The following is a 13,036-nucleotide window of genomic DNA, read 5'->3' as shown; positions in this document are numbered from 1 at the left end:
GTGTGGCAGTATGTGGTGCTGGCATGTGTGGTGTGGCTGTGAGGTGTGGCAGTGTGAAATGTTGCAGTGTTGGTGTTGCAGTGTGAGGTGTGGCAGTGTGCGGTGTGGTAGTGTGCAGTATTGTAGTGTGAAGTGTGGTAGTGTTTATTTATTGCAGAGAGACTCCTCAACCGCCCTATGTAGTTGAATGTTTACATAACACTTAGGAAATAACTCAGGTATAGTTGATCAGTGTTTGTCTAATTTTATCCTTAATAATGGCCACACCACCGTAATGTAAGGCCATAATCTCGTTGACCTCAGAGCTTTCCTGTTGTCTCTTCTTCAGTTAATATTTCGCATTTTACACGTTTATAATTCTCTTGTATGTTACCGATGCAAACTACCTCGATTTTAAAAAGACATAAATTACATGGCAGATAATATTAATGTGCAGTATGTAAAATAAATCGTTAACGACAAGGTGCTACGATGTCTCCTATGCCACTTGGAATAAGATCTGTTTTGGGGAATATGGGCAGGAACAAGATGAACAATAGCTGACGCCAACTGTTCAGAGGCGAATCCAGCATATGTTGAAATGGGGGGGTGGAGTCCAAAACTATTTATTATATAGTGACGACGGTGCTGGTGAGGGGCGCCTTCACGTGGTAGGGCTCATATGACGGGGTGGTGGAGCTGCCTGGTTATACAAGCTTCCCTCAATCCCTGTCCCCTAAAATGATGGTGGGCTGCAGAAGAAGGGCAACTTCACTTTGCAGGCCACCGGGTTCACGTTTCAGATGAACTTGGGGTTACAACAACAGCAACAACAACAACAACAGTAACAGCAAGAACAAGTATTAAGTAGTAGTAGTAACAACAACAACAACAATAATAAAAATAATAATAATAATAATAATAATAATAATAATAATAATAATAATAATCTATCTATCTATCTATCTATATACCTAGGCTGCTTCCCCCAAGGAAAGGGAGGTAGCCGAGACAGGACGACACACTCCCCAGTTACTCATCCATTCAAACACATTCATTCGCATCTTAGCCCCAAGGGGAGAACGGACAGATCCTCACCGCACCAAACCGCACAAGGGTCAACTGCGCAATGCAATCAGTGACATCCGCAGCAGGGCCCGACAGCAGAGCTGGTTTACCCCTGCCACATCATAACAGACCCATCCCCTTACCCGCACCTGACCTGGCTAGCTGATCAGACCAAATGCGGGAGAATATCCCCTCAGGGCTGCGTCATCACTTATTCATTCACAATTTTTCTCCATTTATTTCTGTCACGCACAGCCACTCTTCCTTGCTCAACAGACATCCCTCTCACATCCAGCGTTCTCTTCACACTGTCCATCCATCCTATTCGAGGTCTTCCTCTCAGCCTTACACCTCTCACATCAGACCTAGTTATCTTTCTCACCAATCGCTCATTATCCATTCTCTCCATATGCCCAAACCATCGCAACACCCTCCGCTCAACTCTACCAGCCATCTCCCGAACAACTCCAGTTCTCCTTCGCACTTCATCATTTCGCACTCGATCCATACGCGTCACTCCACACATACTCCTCAGACACCTCATCTCCATTACATTCAAACTTTTCCTCTCTGCTACACCCATATTCCATGTTTCAGCCCCATATAACGCAGTCGGTACCACAACACCCTCATACAACCTTCTCTTTATATCCATTCTAAGCGAACGACATCTAAACACTTTTTTCATTCCTCCCAGCACCTTTCCTACTTCATTTATTCTAAACTTCACTTCTGCATCTATTCTTCCATCCACAGCAACATGTGACCCTAGATATTTAAAACACTCTACCTCCTCAAGCAACTCGCCATTCAAAGCTATATTCATCCCCCTACCATCTACCAACCTCGTACGCTTCATCACTTTACTCTTATTCTCATTTACTTTCAATTTCCTCCTTTCACACACCCCTCCAAATAATAATAATAATAATAATAATAATAATAATAATAATAATAATAATAATCTGTCTCTCACATGGAGAGACAGGCTGACGAATGAGGATATAAAGGAGCGTTGTGGTGTTGATGTGGATGTGATAGGAAGCGTTATGAGGAACACACTGAGGTGGTTTGGCCATGTGGAGAGGATGGAGGGTGAAAGACTGACGAAGAGAGTGTATGTGAGTGAGGTGGATGGGGGAAGAGGGAGGGGGAGGCCGAGGATGAGATGGAGGGATGGGGTAGAGAGGTATATGAGAGAGGGGGGTGTGAGTTGGGAGCAGGGCAGTGAGATGGCGGGGGACAGGGCGACTTGGAGGCGATTTGTTTGTGGCCACCCCAAACGGGATTGAGGCGTCTGGCAATAGATAGATAGATAGATCTATCTATCTATTTACCTTGGCAGCTTCCCCCAAGGAAAGGGAGGTAGCAGAGACAAGAAGACACGCTCCCAATTTACTTATCCACTCAGACACATTCATTCGCATCTTAGCCCCAAGGGAAGAAGGGACAGATCCTCCCCGCATCACACCGCACGAGGGTCAACTTAGCAGTGCAATCAGTGACATCCGCAGCAGGGCCCGACAGCAGAACTGGTTTACCCCTGCCACATCATAATAGACCAATCCCCTTACCCGCACTTGACCTTATCAGCTGATCAGACCAAATGCGGGAGAATATCCCCCCAGGGCTGCGTCATCATTTATTCATTCACAAATTCTCTCCATTTTTTTCTGTCACGCATAGCCATTCTTCCTTGCTCAACAGACATCCCTCTCGCATCCAACGCTCTTTTTACACTATCCATCCATCCTATTCGTGGTCTTCCCCTCAGGCTTACACCTCTCACATCAGATCTAGTTATCCTTTTCACTAATCGCTCATTATCCATTCTCTCCATATGCCCAAACCATCGCAACACCCTCTACTCAACTCGATCAGCCATCTCCCGAACAATAATAATATAATATAATATAATTACTACTACTGCTACTTCTGTTACTACTGCTACTAGTACTACTACTACTACTACTACTACTACTACTACTACTACTATTACTACTTATAATAATAATAATAATAATAATAATAATAATAATAACACACTCACGACAAACATGTATTTAACATTTATGTAAAAGAAGGTGAATATACGTAAATATACAGCTTTGTTTGATATCTATGCCTACAAGGACTCATCAACATCCAGGTCACACGAGAAGGATATGGCAAACACATATGACTGATACTTGAGGCAGTAATTCCATTAACGAGCTGTAGGAAAACAACAACTCGCCATTGAGAAACAAAAGCACGTGTTTGATTTTATTTTACCCCTGTCCGAGGACGTAATTTTTATTTTCGTTTCTTATCCACATATCTGTGATGGTGTTAATGAAGGTTATAAAAAAAAAAAATCTCTACTTGATGTGAGTGAGGTCGTTTCCAGACAGATAAAAGGAAATATACAAGGTGGTCCAAATATAACACTTCTCTCCCACTCCCCCGGGCAATTTCTCGCGTGTTGAGGGAACGGCTCAGTCGGTGGTATCAGTGTCTAACCTGTAGCACTGTTCACTGCCGACCCCGCAACACATCAGATACCACCAGGCAAGATGCTAATGGAGCGCTGTTTGCTGACAATCCTGTCTTCTGACCGTGGGAATGAAGAGTCGTATCGTAAGAGGGTTCTGAAAATTTCGTAACACGTCTTTCTTAGCGATTTCTTGATCACATTACACCTCAGTATTCTCTTGTATGTTATTAAAGCAAACTACGCCAGTATTGGTGCTGGAGAGGGACGCCTTCACGTGGTGGCACCGATATAACTGGGTGGCTCCATTACCTGGTTATACAAACGTCCCTCAGTTCCCTCCGTATCCCCCAAAAGAAAGATGGTAGACTGTAGGAGAATATTAGTCTGTAGTACACTGGGTTCACAGAGCAGATGAACCTGGGGCTACAACAACAACAACAGCTACTACTACTACTACTACTACTATGCTACTGCTGCTACTACATTGATATTATAATGACATAACCTACAAGAGAACGTTAAGTGTAATATGCAAATTAAATCGCCATGGAAGAGGTGCTACGAGGCCTCCAATGCCAGTTAGAATTCTGGTTAAGACGTGTGGGAAATTGTAGTGGGGGGGTCGTTAATGAGCAGCGACAGTAGGCATCAGCGAACACCTGGTAGGACACACAGCATTTCGAACAGTAGGTGCGCTCCAGTGAAAGCAGTCGTCCCCGTGTGATCGTACGGAGGAGACACCTGTAAGAGCCAACAGGTGTACTTAGACAGGTGTGAGTCATAGGAGCCTGAGTGCTAATTATCACCATGAGACCCCTCATGACGTGCACAGTTAATGTATATTATTCCCACTAAAGCTACTTGCTTTTATTCAGGTAAGAGCGAGTCATAAATGCCCGAGAGTGTAAAGCAGATGTGAGATTGGACGGTTGTGAGATTAGACGGTTGTGATATTCGAGTGGTGTGAGATGAGATTAAACGGATGTGAGAATACACAACTGTGACATGAGACAAGTGTGACAGTAGACAAACGTGATATTAGACTGGTAAGAATTTAGACATATATGAGAATTTAGACAGGTGTGAGATTATCTAGCTGTGTAATTGGGGAAGGCGGTGGCCCAATCGATAGAGAGGTGGCCTGCAGTCTTATCGGACCCAGGTTCAAACCCTCGCTGGGACAGGGATCAGTTAGAAGATTTGAGTTTCACACGAAACAGACTTTCCTGGTCTACCAGAAGACCCGACGACATGTAAAAATACTCCCGCTAACACCAATACACCAGTCCTGTATGAGACAGCCCTAGCATGTGTCAAATATGGACGGTGGGTGTTAGCGCCGAAGTGGTGACATGTAGAGGTGTATGGTATGTAAGAGGACTATTGGGCCTTGGGAGCAGACTGTGAAGCCTATGCCCAGAGTCGGACACATAAATAAATAAATAAATAAATAAAGATTCAGCCATTGGACCAGGAGAAACATTCTAATGGTTTATTTTTGCCGCCTACGGAGGATTTTATTCAACTTAAGAAAGACCACTTGTAATGGTGTCAGTGACAACTATATGATATACCACTAAAATTGTCTGAAGGTAACAAAAATGAAATAAAGAATACATAATGAAACTGAAATGCCTAAATTGTAACAAGAGACTGGACACACTAACCCCTCTACTAAGATATTTGGCTTACTTAATATTCACTATCTCCAGACGAGTATATTCAAGGAGAAAAACGTCAGACAGGAGGGTCACTGCACTGTCTATTCCAGGCCAAGTGAAATCGTCCGGCCGTGACAAGATTGAAAAAAAAGCATATGGTAATATGAAAGGGAACGTTAACCATTTGCATCCTAAAGTGATTATCTGTAGGATATTTGACCTGTTACCTTACACACTCAGACTCATTACACTGACTCACCTTATATCTCTTCCTTATCACAGACTCACCTTATATCTTTCTTATCACACTGACTCACCTTATATCTCGTCCTTTTCACACTGACTTACCTTGTACCTTCTCCATCTCACAGTGACTCGTACTTTCTCCACCTTATCACACTGACTAGCCTTATACCTCCTCCTCCTCCTCCTCACACTGACTCACCTTATGTCTCCTTCTCCTCACACTGACTCACCTTGTACCTGCTGCTCCTCACTGACTCACCATATACCTCCTGCTCCTCACACCGACGCACCTTACACATGCTGCTGTAGACATTATATAGGCATTATATAGGCATTAGTATAGATCTCAGAAACACAGGGGACAGGAAGTAGTGTCTGCTGGGGACATACAGTTTCCCACTAGGAATATCAGTTCACATAATGTTTATCCACAACCTTGTTGTCCCAGACCATCAAGAATCCTTAACCATATAATGTATCTCAAACTTCCTCGTAGTCCAGACGACCAAGAATTTCATGACATTCAAACATGTGGAGTATCCAGCCCTAAGCTGTTAATCCACATGAAAGGAAATCTGCCAGACACACACATCCTCTTCAAGCAGTATATAATGTCGGAGAGCTTCCCTTCAGATCAGAAGGGGTTGGAGAGTAGGCCAGATAACACGAAGATCAGAGAAAGGGGAGAAAAGGGCTAGAGAGAAGGTCCGAACATTAGGGTCACGCTCCCCCACATTGTAACTCACTATTATAACTGTGTGCAATAAACTTCGTAATCCAAGAGTGCTGTAACCCACCTCGTTGACACTACGTCTCACTACTTTATTCTGGCTGACCTTAGCTATCCATAATCAATATCTCTATCTCCCTAGAAGTACCTAAGACCACGCTATCGAGACTGGTGGCAGAGGTGGGGTGAGTCTCGATAGGTGAGGGAAATTCAGCTGTGTTGGGCTTTACTCAGGTGATATTTCACTCACTTTCGTCGTTTCTTCTTCTTGTACGTTTGATTTTCTTTACTTTTTGAGATTAACTTGCAGGCTTGTAATGTTGTTGATAGACATAGTTTATCACTGCTACTGATTCTCGTAGATCGTGGAGTTGCAGTTGGGGTGGTTAGAAGCGAGTCTTATTTGTTTGTTTAATTTGCTGATTGTTGCTTGTAGAGGAGTCGCAGATTGCTATGACTGAGACGTTAATCGGCCTCGCTTACAGCTCGCTACGACTTCTCAGTGAACGTAGTTTTATCGTAGTTTAAACCCGTAAGGCGCAGTTTGTCGTAATTTACCACTGTTCACCAATCTCGAGTGGCGTAGTTTATCGTAGTTGGTTCGTTATTACCACTTGCCACCAGTTTCGATAGCATGGTCCTAATATGGTCCTAAGACCATGCTATCGAGACTGGTGGCAAGCGGTAATAACGAACCAACTACGATAAACTACGCCACTCGAGATTGATGAAACCTCCAGCTCCTTTCATTGACGCACCTTATAACTGATGCTCCTCACACTGACCCACCTTATCACCTGCTCCTCAGACTGATGCACCAGATTTCTCCTTCTCCTCCTTCTCATAGTGATTCACATTATACCACCTTTTCCTCACGCTGACTCACCTTGTACCTCCTCCTCTAAACAGTGTCTCATCTAATTCCTCCTCTTCCTTTTCCGCATGTACTGACCCATCTAATTCTTCCTCTTCCTCACACTGACTAATCTAACTCCTTCTCTTCCTTTTTGTTACACTGACTCTAATTCCTCCTGCCAATGACCTCTCTAATTTTTCCTCTTCCTCCTCCTCACACTTACTACTCTAACTCCTTCTCTTCCTTTTGGTCACAATGGCTCCTCTAATTCCTCCTCCTCACAATGCCTTCCCTAATTCTTCCTCCTCCTCACAGTGTCTTCTCTAATTCTTCTTCTTCCTTTTCACACTGGCTCTTCTAATTCCTTCTCATACACTGGCTCATCTAATTTCTCTTCTTCTTCCTCTTCATACACTGACTCATCTAATTCATCCTCATCCTCCTTTTCATACACTGACTCATCTAATTTCTCTTCTTCATACACTGGCTAATCTAATTCCTCCTCTTCATACACTGACTCATCTAATTTCTCTTCTTCATACACTGGCTCATCTAATTCCTCCTCTTCATACACTGACTCATCTAATTTTTCTTCTTCATACACTGACTCATCTAATTTCTCTTCTTCATACACTGACTCATCTAATTTCTCTTCTTCATACACTGGCTAATCTAATTTCTCTTCTTCATACACTGACTCATCTAATTTCTCTTCTTCATACACTGGCTCATCTAATTCCTCCTCTTCATACACTGACTCATCTAATTTCTCCTCTTATTCCCTCTAAGACTTACTCTTATTTCTCCTCCTTGCCACTCTGACTCAGTCTCTGACATTGACTTATCCACTGATTCAACTGGCACTTGATATTCATCTTACTCCTTCTCACACTGACTAACCCTTATTCCTCCTATTCCTCACACTGAGTTATTTACCCAGTTTGATTACAAGAACTCACTTATTTACTCAGCTTACTGACTCATTCAGTGATTGACGTTATACTCCTCCCTCCACCTCCTCTTCAAGCTGACTCAATCTTATCCCTCCTTCTATTCATACTGGCTCGCTTACTGACTGGTTACCACTCTGATTCACCTACTAACTCTTATGACTCACTGATTCAGCCCCTAATTTGCTTTACCCAATCTGACTGACCTCCTGACTCCTATTACCCCCTGACTCACCTCCTGACTCCTATTACTCCCTGACTCACCTACTGATTCCTATTATTCCCTGACTCACCTACTGACTCCTATTACCCTCTGGCTCACCTACTGACTCCTATTACTCCCTGACTCACCTACTGACTCCTATTACTGCTTGACTCACCTACTGACTGCTATTACTCCCTGACCCACCTACTGACTCCTATTACTCCCTGACTCCCCTACTGACTCCTATTACTCCCTGACTCCCCTACCGACTCCTATTACTCTCTGACTCACCCACTGACTCCTATTACTCCCTGAATCACCTACTGACTCCTATTACTCCCTGACTCACCTCCACCAAATCGCATCCCACCAGATTCAATCCCCTGCAGCCTCTGATGATCTCCATGGCTTGTATGGTGGTAAGACCCCCTATCTCCGGGGTGCCTGGGGGTGAGGGAGAAGCTGAGGGAGGCGGGGGTGAGAGAGAGAGGAAGGATAGGTGGTGAGAGAGAAAGGGAGGGAAGTGTGGGTGGTGAGGGAGGGAGAGGGGTGAGGGAAAGGTGAGGGAAAGAGGGAGGGGTGGGGGAGGGAGAGAGAGAGAGGAAGGAGTGAGAGAGTGACAAGCAGTGAGAGACGAAGAAAGGGAGAGATGACTGGTTAGGAAGAGAGAGAGAGAGAGAGAGAGAGAGAGAGAGAGAGAGAGAGAGAGAGAGAGAGAGAGAGAGAGAGAGAGAATTATAAATCAATGAATAAATTATGAGATGGAAAGAGGGATGAGGGAAGGGTTAGGGTAAGGACAGAAGGTGAGGAGAGTGATGTTTGTTGAGGTATACTGAGTAACGTATGGTGATGTATGGTAAGCAGGGTGATGTGTGGTGACGTATGGTGAGCAGAGTGATGTATGATGTATGGTGAGTTACGTATTGTGATGTATGGTGAGAAGAGTGATGTATGGTGAGAAGAGTGATGTATGGTGAGGTATGGTGAGCTACGTATGGTGATGTATGGTAAGCAGAGTGATGTATGCTGAGGAATGATGAGTTACGTATGGTGATGTATGGTGAGCAGAGTGATGTATGATATATGGTGAGTTACTTATGGTGATGTATGGTGAGTTACGTATTGTGATGTATGGTGAGCAGAGTGATGTATGGTGAGTTACGTATGGTGATGTATGGTGTGTTCCGTTTGGTGAAAGGACTGAGACATATGCGAAGGAGGGAGTGAAGAGTGTATGATGTGGGAGGGAAGTTGATGTGAAAAGTGAGGGAAGGAGGAATGAGTTGATGGTGAAGAAACGAGAGAGTGAGGGAGTGAAGAAAGGAAGGGAAGATAATGAAGTGAGGGAGTGTACGATGGACGGGGAGTGAGAGATGCATACGTAAGGTAGGGAGGAAGGGAGAAAATAAGAAAGGAAATGGTTAAGGAGCAAAGACTTTGGGCACAAGTGGAAGTGGGATAGTAGTGAAGAAGGAGTCGTGCAAAGACATGTGAAGTTAAAGGTAAAAGTGAACATCGTCCTTATTATCATTATCATGAACACTATCATTATCATCATTATTTTAATCTGATTATTATTAGCATCATCACTATTATCATCATCATTATCATTAACCTGTTTTCTATAAATATATCGGGCGTGAAAGAACCAGAAAAAGGAAGAGGAAAACACAAAAGTAGTAGGACTATTAACAGAGTACTCAACGAAATGTGTCGTACAGAGCATCAAGTCACTCATCAATAAAGCTTCAGAAGTTCTCAGCTCAATCTCATAGGACCAATCACCCAAAGAAAAACATGTCTCATATGTAACACGGAGACCCTTCTGTCGCCTGCCGGGTTAACAAATGGGTGCAGTCCTTGTTACGTGTATCTGCCGTCCAATTAATACTAGTTCATTCGTTCAGGCTTCTCAGCACATTTCCCACAGATGGTTAATACTCCCAGCTGAATAAATTGCTCTGATGTAAGCTGGAACAGAACACTAGAGTTATCCTGATCATGAGAGGTTTCACGGTGATGGTCTTAGCACTCAGGATCCTCACATTCAGCTAAATAAAATCGTCTGCCACCTGCTGGATAAAATACGAGTAAACACGCGGCCATGAAACGGTTAACTACACTCTCCCCACTAAATACTGAAGCAAATTAATGATGAAAATAGCAACAATTAAAAAAATGTCTGTATTCCCAGGGTTGAGAATTTCAGATCAGCCTGGGGAAAAATATTTCAAACTTCACTGGATAACCCTTACCCAGACAGATTCTCTGCGTTATTGGAACAACATCGTCAGAAATGTGGCCCTTTGGAGACCGAGGTGGAATTCGAGAAAGAGGAGGGTTGGTTGTTTTGCTGATGATAAACTTCCTCCATTCTCCATGTGTCTTTGTCTCCCAATATATGTCCTTGTAATAAATTAGCAATAGTTTTATATGAAGGAATTGTGTTAGATTCATATCCGTATCTACGATGGGATATCGCTAAATCACATCAGCAGTGACGTATATAATAATTCAATTTTTATAACAGCAAGCTATTTCATTCGACTTACGGGAGAGAAATAATGGGGTTTGCTTTAAAAACCTTTCACCATGATGGGTCTTCCATCAGCTGAGCACAATTGTCTATAGCTAATAACATTTGAATATATAAGCGCAGTAGCTGGCCACATCCTTAAGACAGGGCTGGCTTAATAAGAAACCGTCTGAATGTAGCCCCACAACCCCAGGAATTATTAAGGCATTTTACAAAGCTTAAGGCGACTTTTTTTTTTTTTAATATAATGAATGGAGGAAGGAAAAATAAAGGGGAAAAAAAAAGTCCATGTGCCTAAAGGCATCCTCCATTCATAAAATATTTATAACAACTGGATTTGAACTGAAGTGGATTAAATGTTTGTGGGAAACAACTCCCAGGAAGTGAATTCCAGAGAGTAGTAGTTCTGAGGATAAATGAATTTTGATAAACAGAGGTTCTGCATTGCGGGGGAGAGTGTGTGAATTCATGGGCGCTCCCAGCTGTCCGAGTATTTCAGGAGAAAATGTGAAGGGGAGGAACAATTGAAGCCAGTTCGTCTGAACATTTACGGTAAAAATATCTATAAAATAATGCAAAAGAAGCAACATCTCTACGTACTGATAATGGAGGAAGGTCCTGCGTGATGGCAGGATTATTGATTAATCTAATGGCTTTATTCTGAATTTTTTACAACTGCCTCAATGCAACCGCTCCACATCCACTCCACAGTGGTGAACAGTATTCGATCTGAGAATGCACATGACTTTTGTATATTGTGTCCATGGCTCGTCAGTGAAGAACTCACGAACTCTGTACATAAGTCCCAATTTTTTGGAAGCAGTTTTAGCAAGGGATTTAACATAAGCTGTCCAGCTTAGGTTGGGGTTTAGAGTAACACCTAGGATATCAATTGTAGTGGATATGGGAATACTGACATCATTTCAAATTATGTGAGAGTCTGAGGGATTCTTTCTGTTGGAGAAAATAATTTATTTAGTTTTCTGAGCATTAAATGAGACCAGATTTGTTTGTCCCCGTTGATTAATATTAGAAAGGTCCTGGTTCAGAGAAATTGCTGTGTTTATTTGGGAATTTATAATATCAGATTGTGTAAAGGGGGTACTAAATGTGAAAGAACTATGAAGGGTCGAGTCATCAGCATAAGAGTGTATTGGGTTGTGAGTGACAGATAGGAGGTCATTTATATGAATGAGAAAGAGGGTTGGCGCCAAAACTGATCCCTGAGGTACGCCAGCATTTATGGAATGAAACTGAGAATAAATTCCATCTACCATGACCCGTATTTTTCTATTATGAAGGTAAAAAGATATTATAGGAACCAGTGATGCAAGGCCATAGTGTGACATCTTAGACAATAGGGCCTGGTGCCATACTCTGTCAAATGCTTTTGATATATCTAGTGCTGTTGTATGTGTTTCACCATGTTGGTCTATTGTTTTGTTAATCTGATGGGTAAGATGGCAAAGAATGTCTACAATTGAACGTTCTTGTCTAAATCCATACTGCCGATCATTGATTAATTTGTTGATTTCTAGATGCTTGATTATGTGTTTGTTAATTAGAGTCTCAAAAACTTTACCGAGAATGGAAGTTATTGCAATTGGTCTATAGTTTGATGGATCAGAGGTTGCCCATTTTTATGAACAGGATGGATATTTGCTTCTTTCCAAGGGGATGGAAAACTTGAGGTACGGATGCATAAGCGGAAATATTTTGACAATAGAGGAGCCAACACTGAGGAGCAATTTTTAAGTACTATTGAAGGAATTTCATCTGGACCAGTAGCTTTGTCTCCTGAAAGATTCTGTAATACATCTTGTACGTATCTGGTGTGAATCATGAAAGGAGGTATTTGAGGGGAATCAAAATCAAGTACAGGAATATTGTAATTTTCTGTATTTAGGGTTGAGTTCGTTGAAAAAATGTTGTTGAGGGTTTACCCTCAGAAGAACTGTGTTTTTCTTCATGAACACATAAAATGAAATTAATCCAGACATCATTTCAGACCACTTTACCTCCTTTTTCACAGACCGCTTCCCCTTTTATCACTTGAGTTATCTTTGGTTTCTCCTTAATTTCATTATTGCTATTGCATGGTTTCTACTTAATTTCGTATTTTCCTCAATCCTTCCATCCCAGTATACGTTTGGTATTTCCCTTCACCCCTCCTGCCTTTATTACTCTATGTTCCTCTTGTATTTCCCGAATGATTCATGAATTGTTTGACCCTGCTTTACCCTTGTGTCTTTCTCCTTCTCTCTCTCTCTCTCTCGTGTGTGTGTGTGTGTGTGTGTGTGTGTGTGTGTGTGTGTGTGTGTGTGTGTGT

General features: G+C 42.5%; 1 protein-coding gene across 1 annotated transcript in view; it reads right to left on the bottom strand.

The window, feature by feature from the left end:
- Nucleotides 1–4,171: 4,171 nt before the first annotated feature.
- LOC145396745 (agmatinase, mitochondrial-like) overlaps nt 4,172–13,036 on the bottom strand; it is a 32,429-nt gene continuing 23,564 nt past the window's right edge. Inside the window, exons 6-7 of the mRNA XM_080270031.1 lie at nt 8,521–8,615; nt 4,172–4,264 (exon numbers count right to left, since the gene is read on the bottom strand). Of these exons, the coding sequence (XP_080126157.1) occupies nt 4,172–4,264; nt 8,521–8,615 (188 nt within the window). The remainder of the gene's footprint in view (nt 4,265–8,520; nt 8,616–13,036) is intronic.

This window comes from Coenobita brevimanus, chromosome 39, assembly GCF_032717465.1.
Source record: "Coenobita brevimanus isolate Jiangsu-jjx chromosome 39, ASM3271746v2, whole genome shotgun sequence".
Classification (NCBI taxonomy): Eukaryota; Metazoa; Arthropoda; class Malacostraca; order Decapoda; family Coenobitidae; genus Coenobita; species Coenobita brevimanus.
Note: the sequence above shows the minus strand (reverse complement) of the source record. Positions and strands in the feature narration are given on the sequence as shown.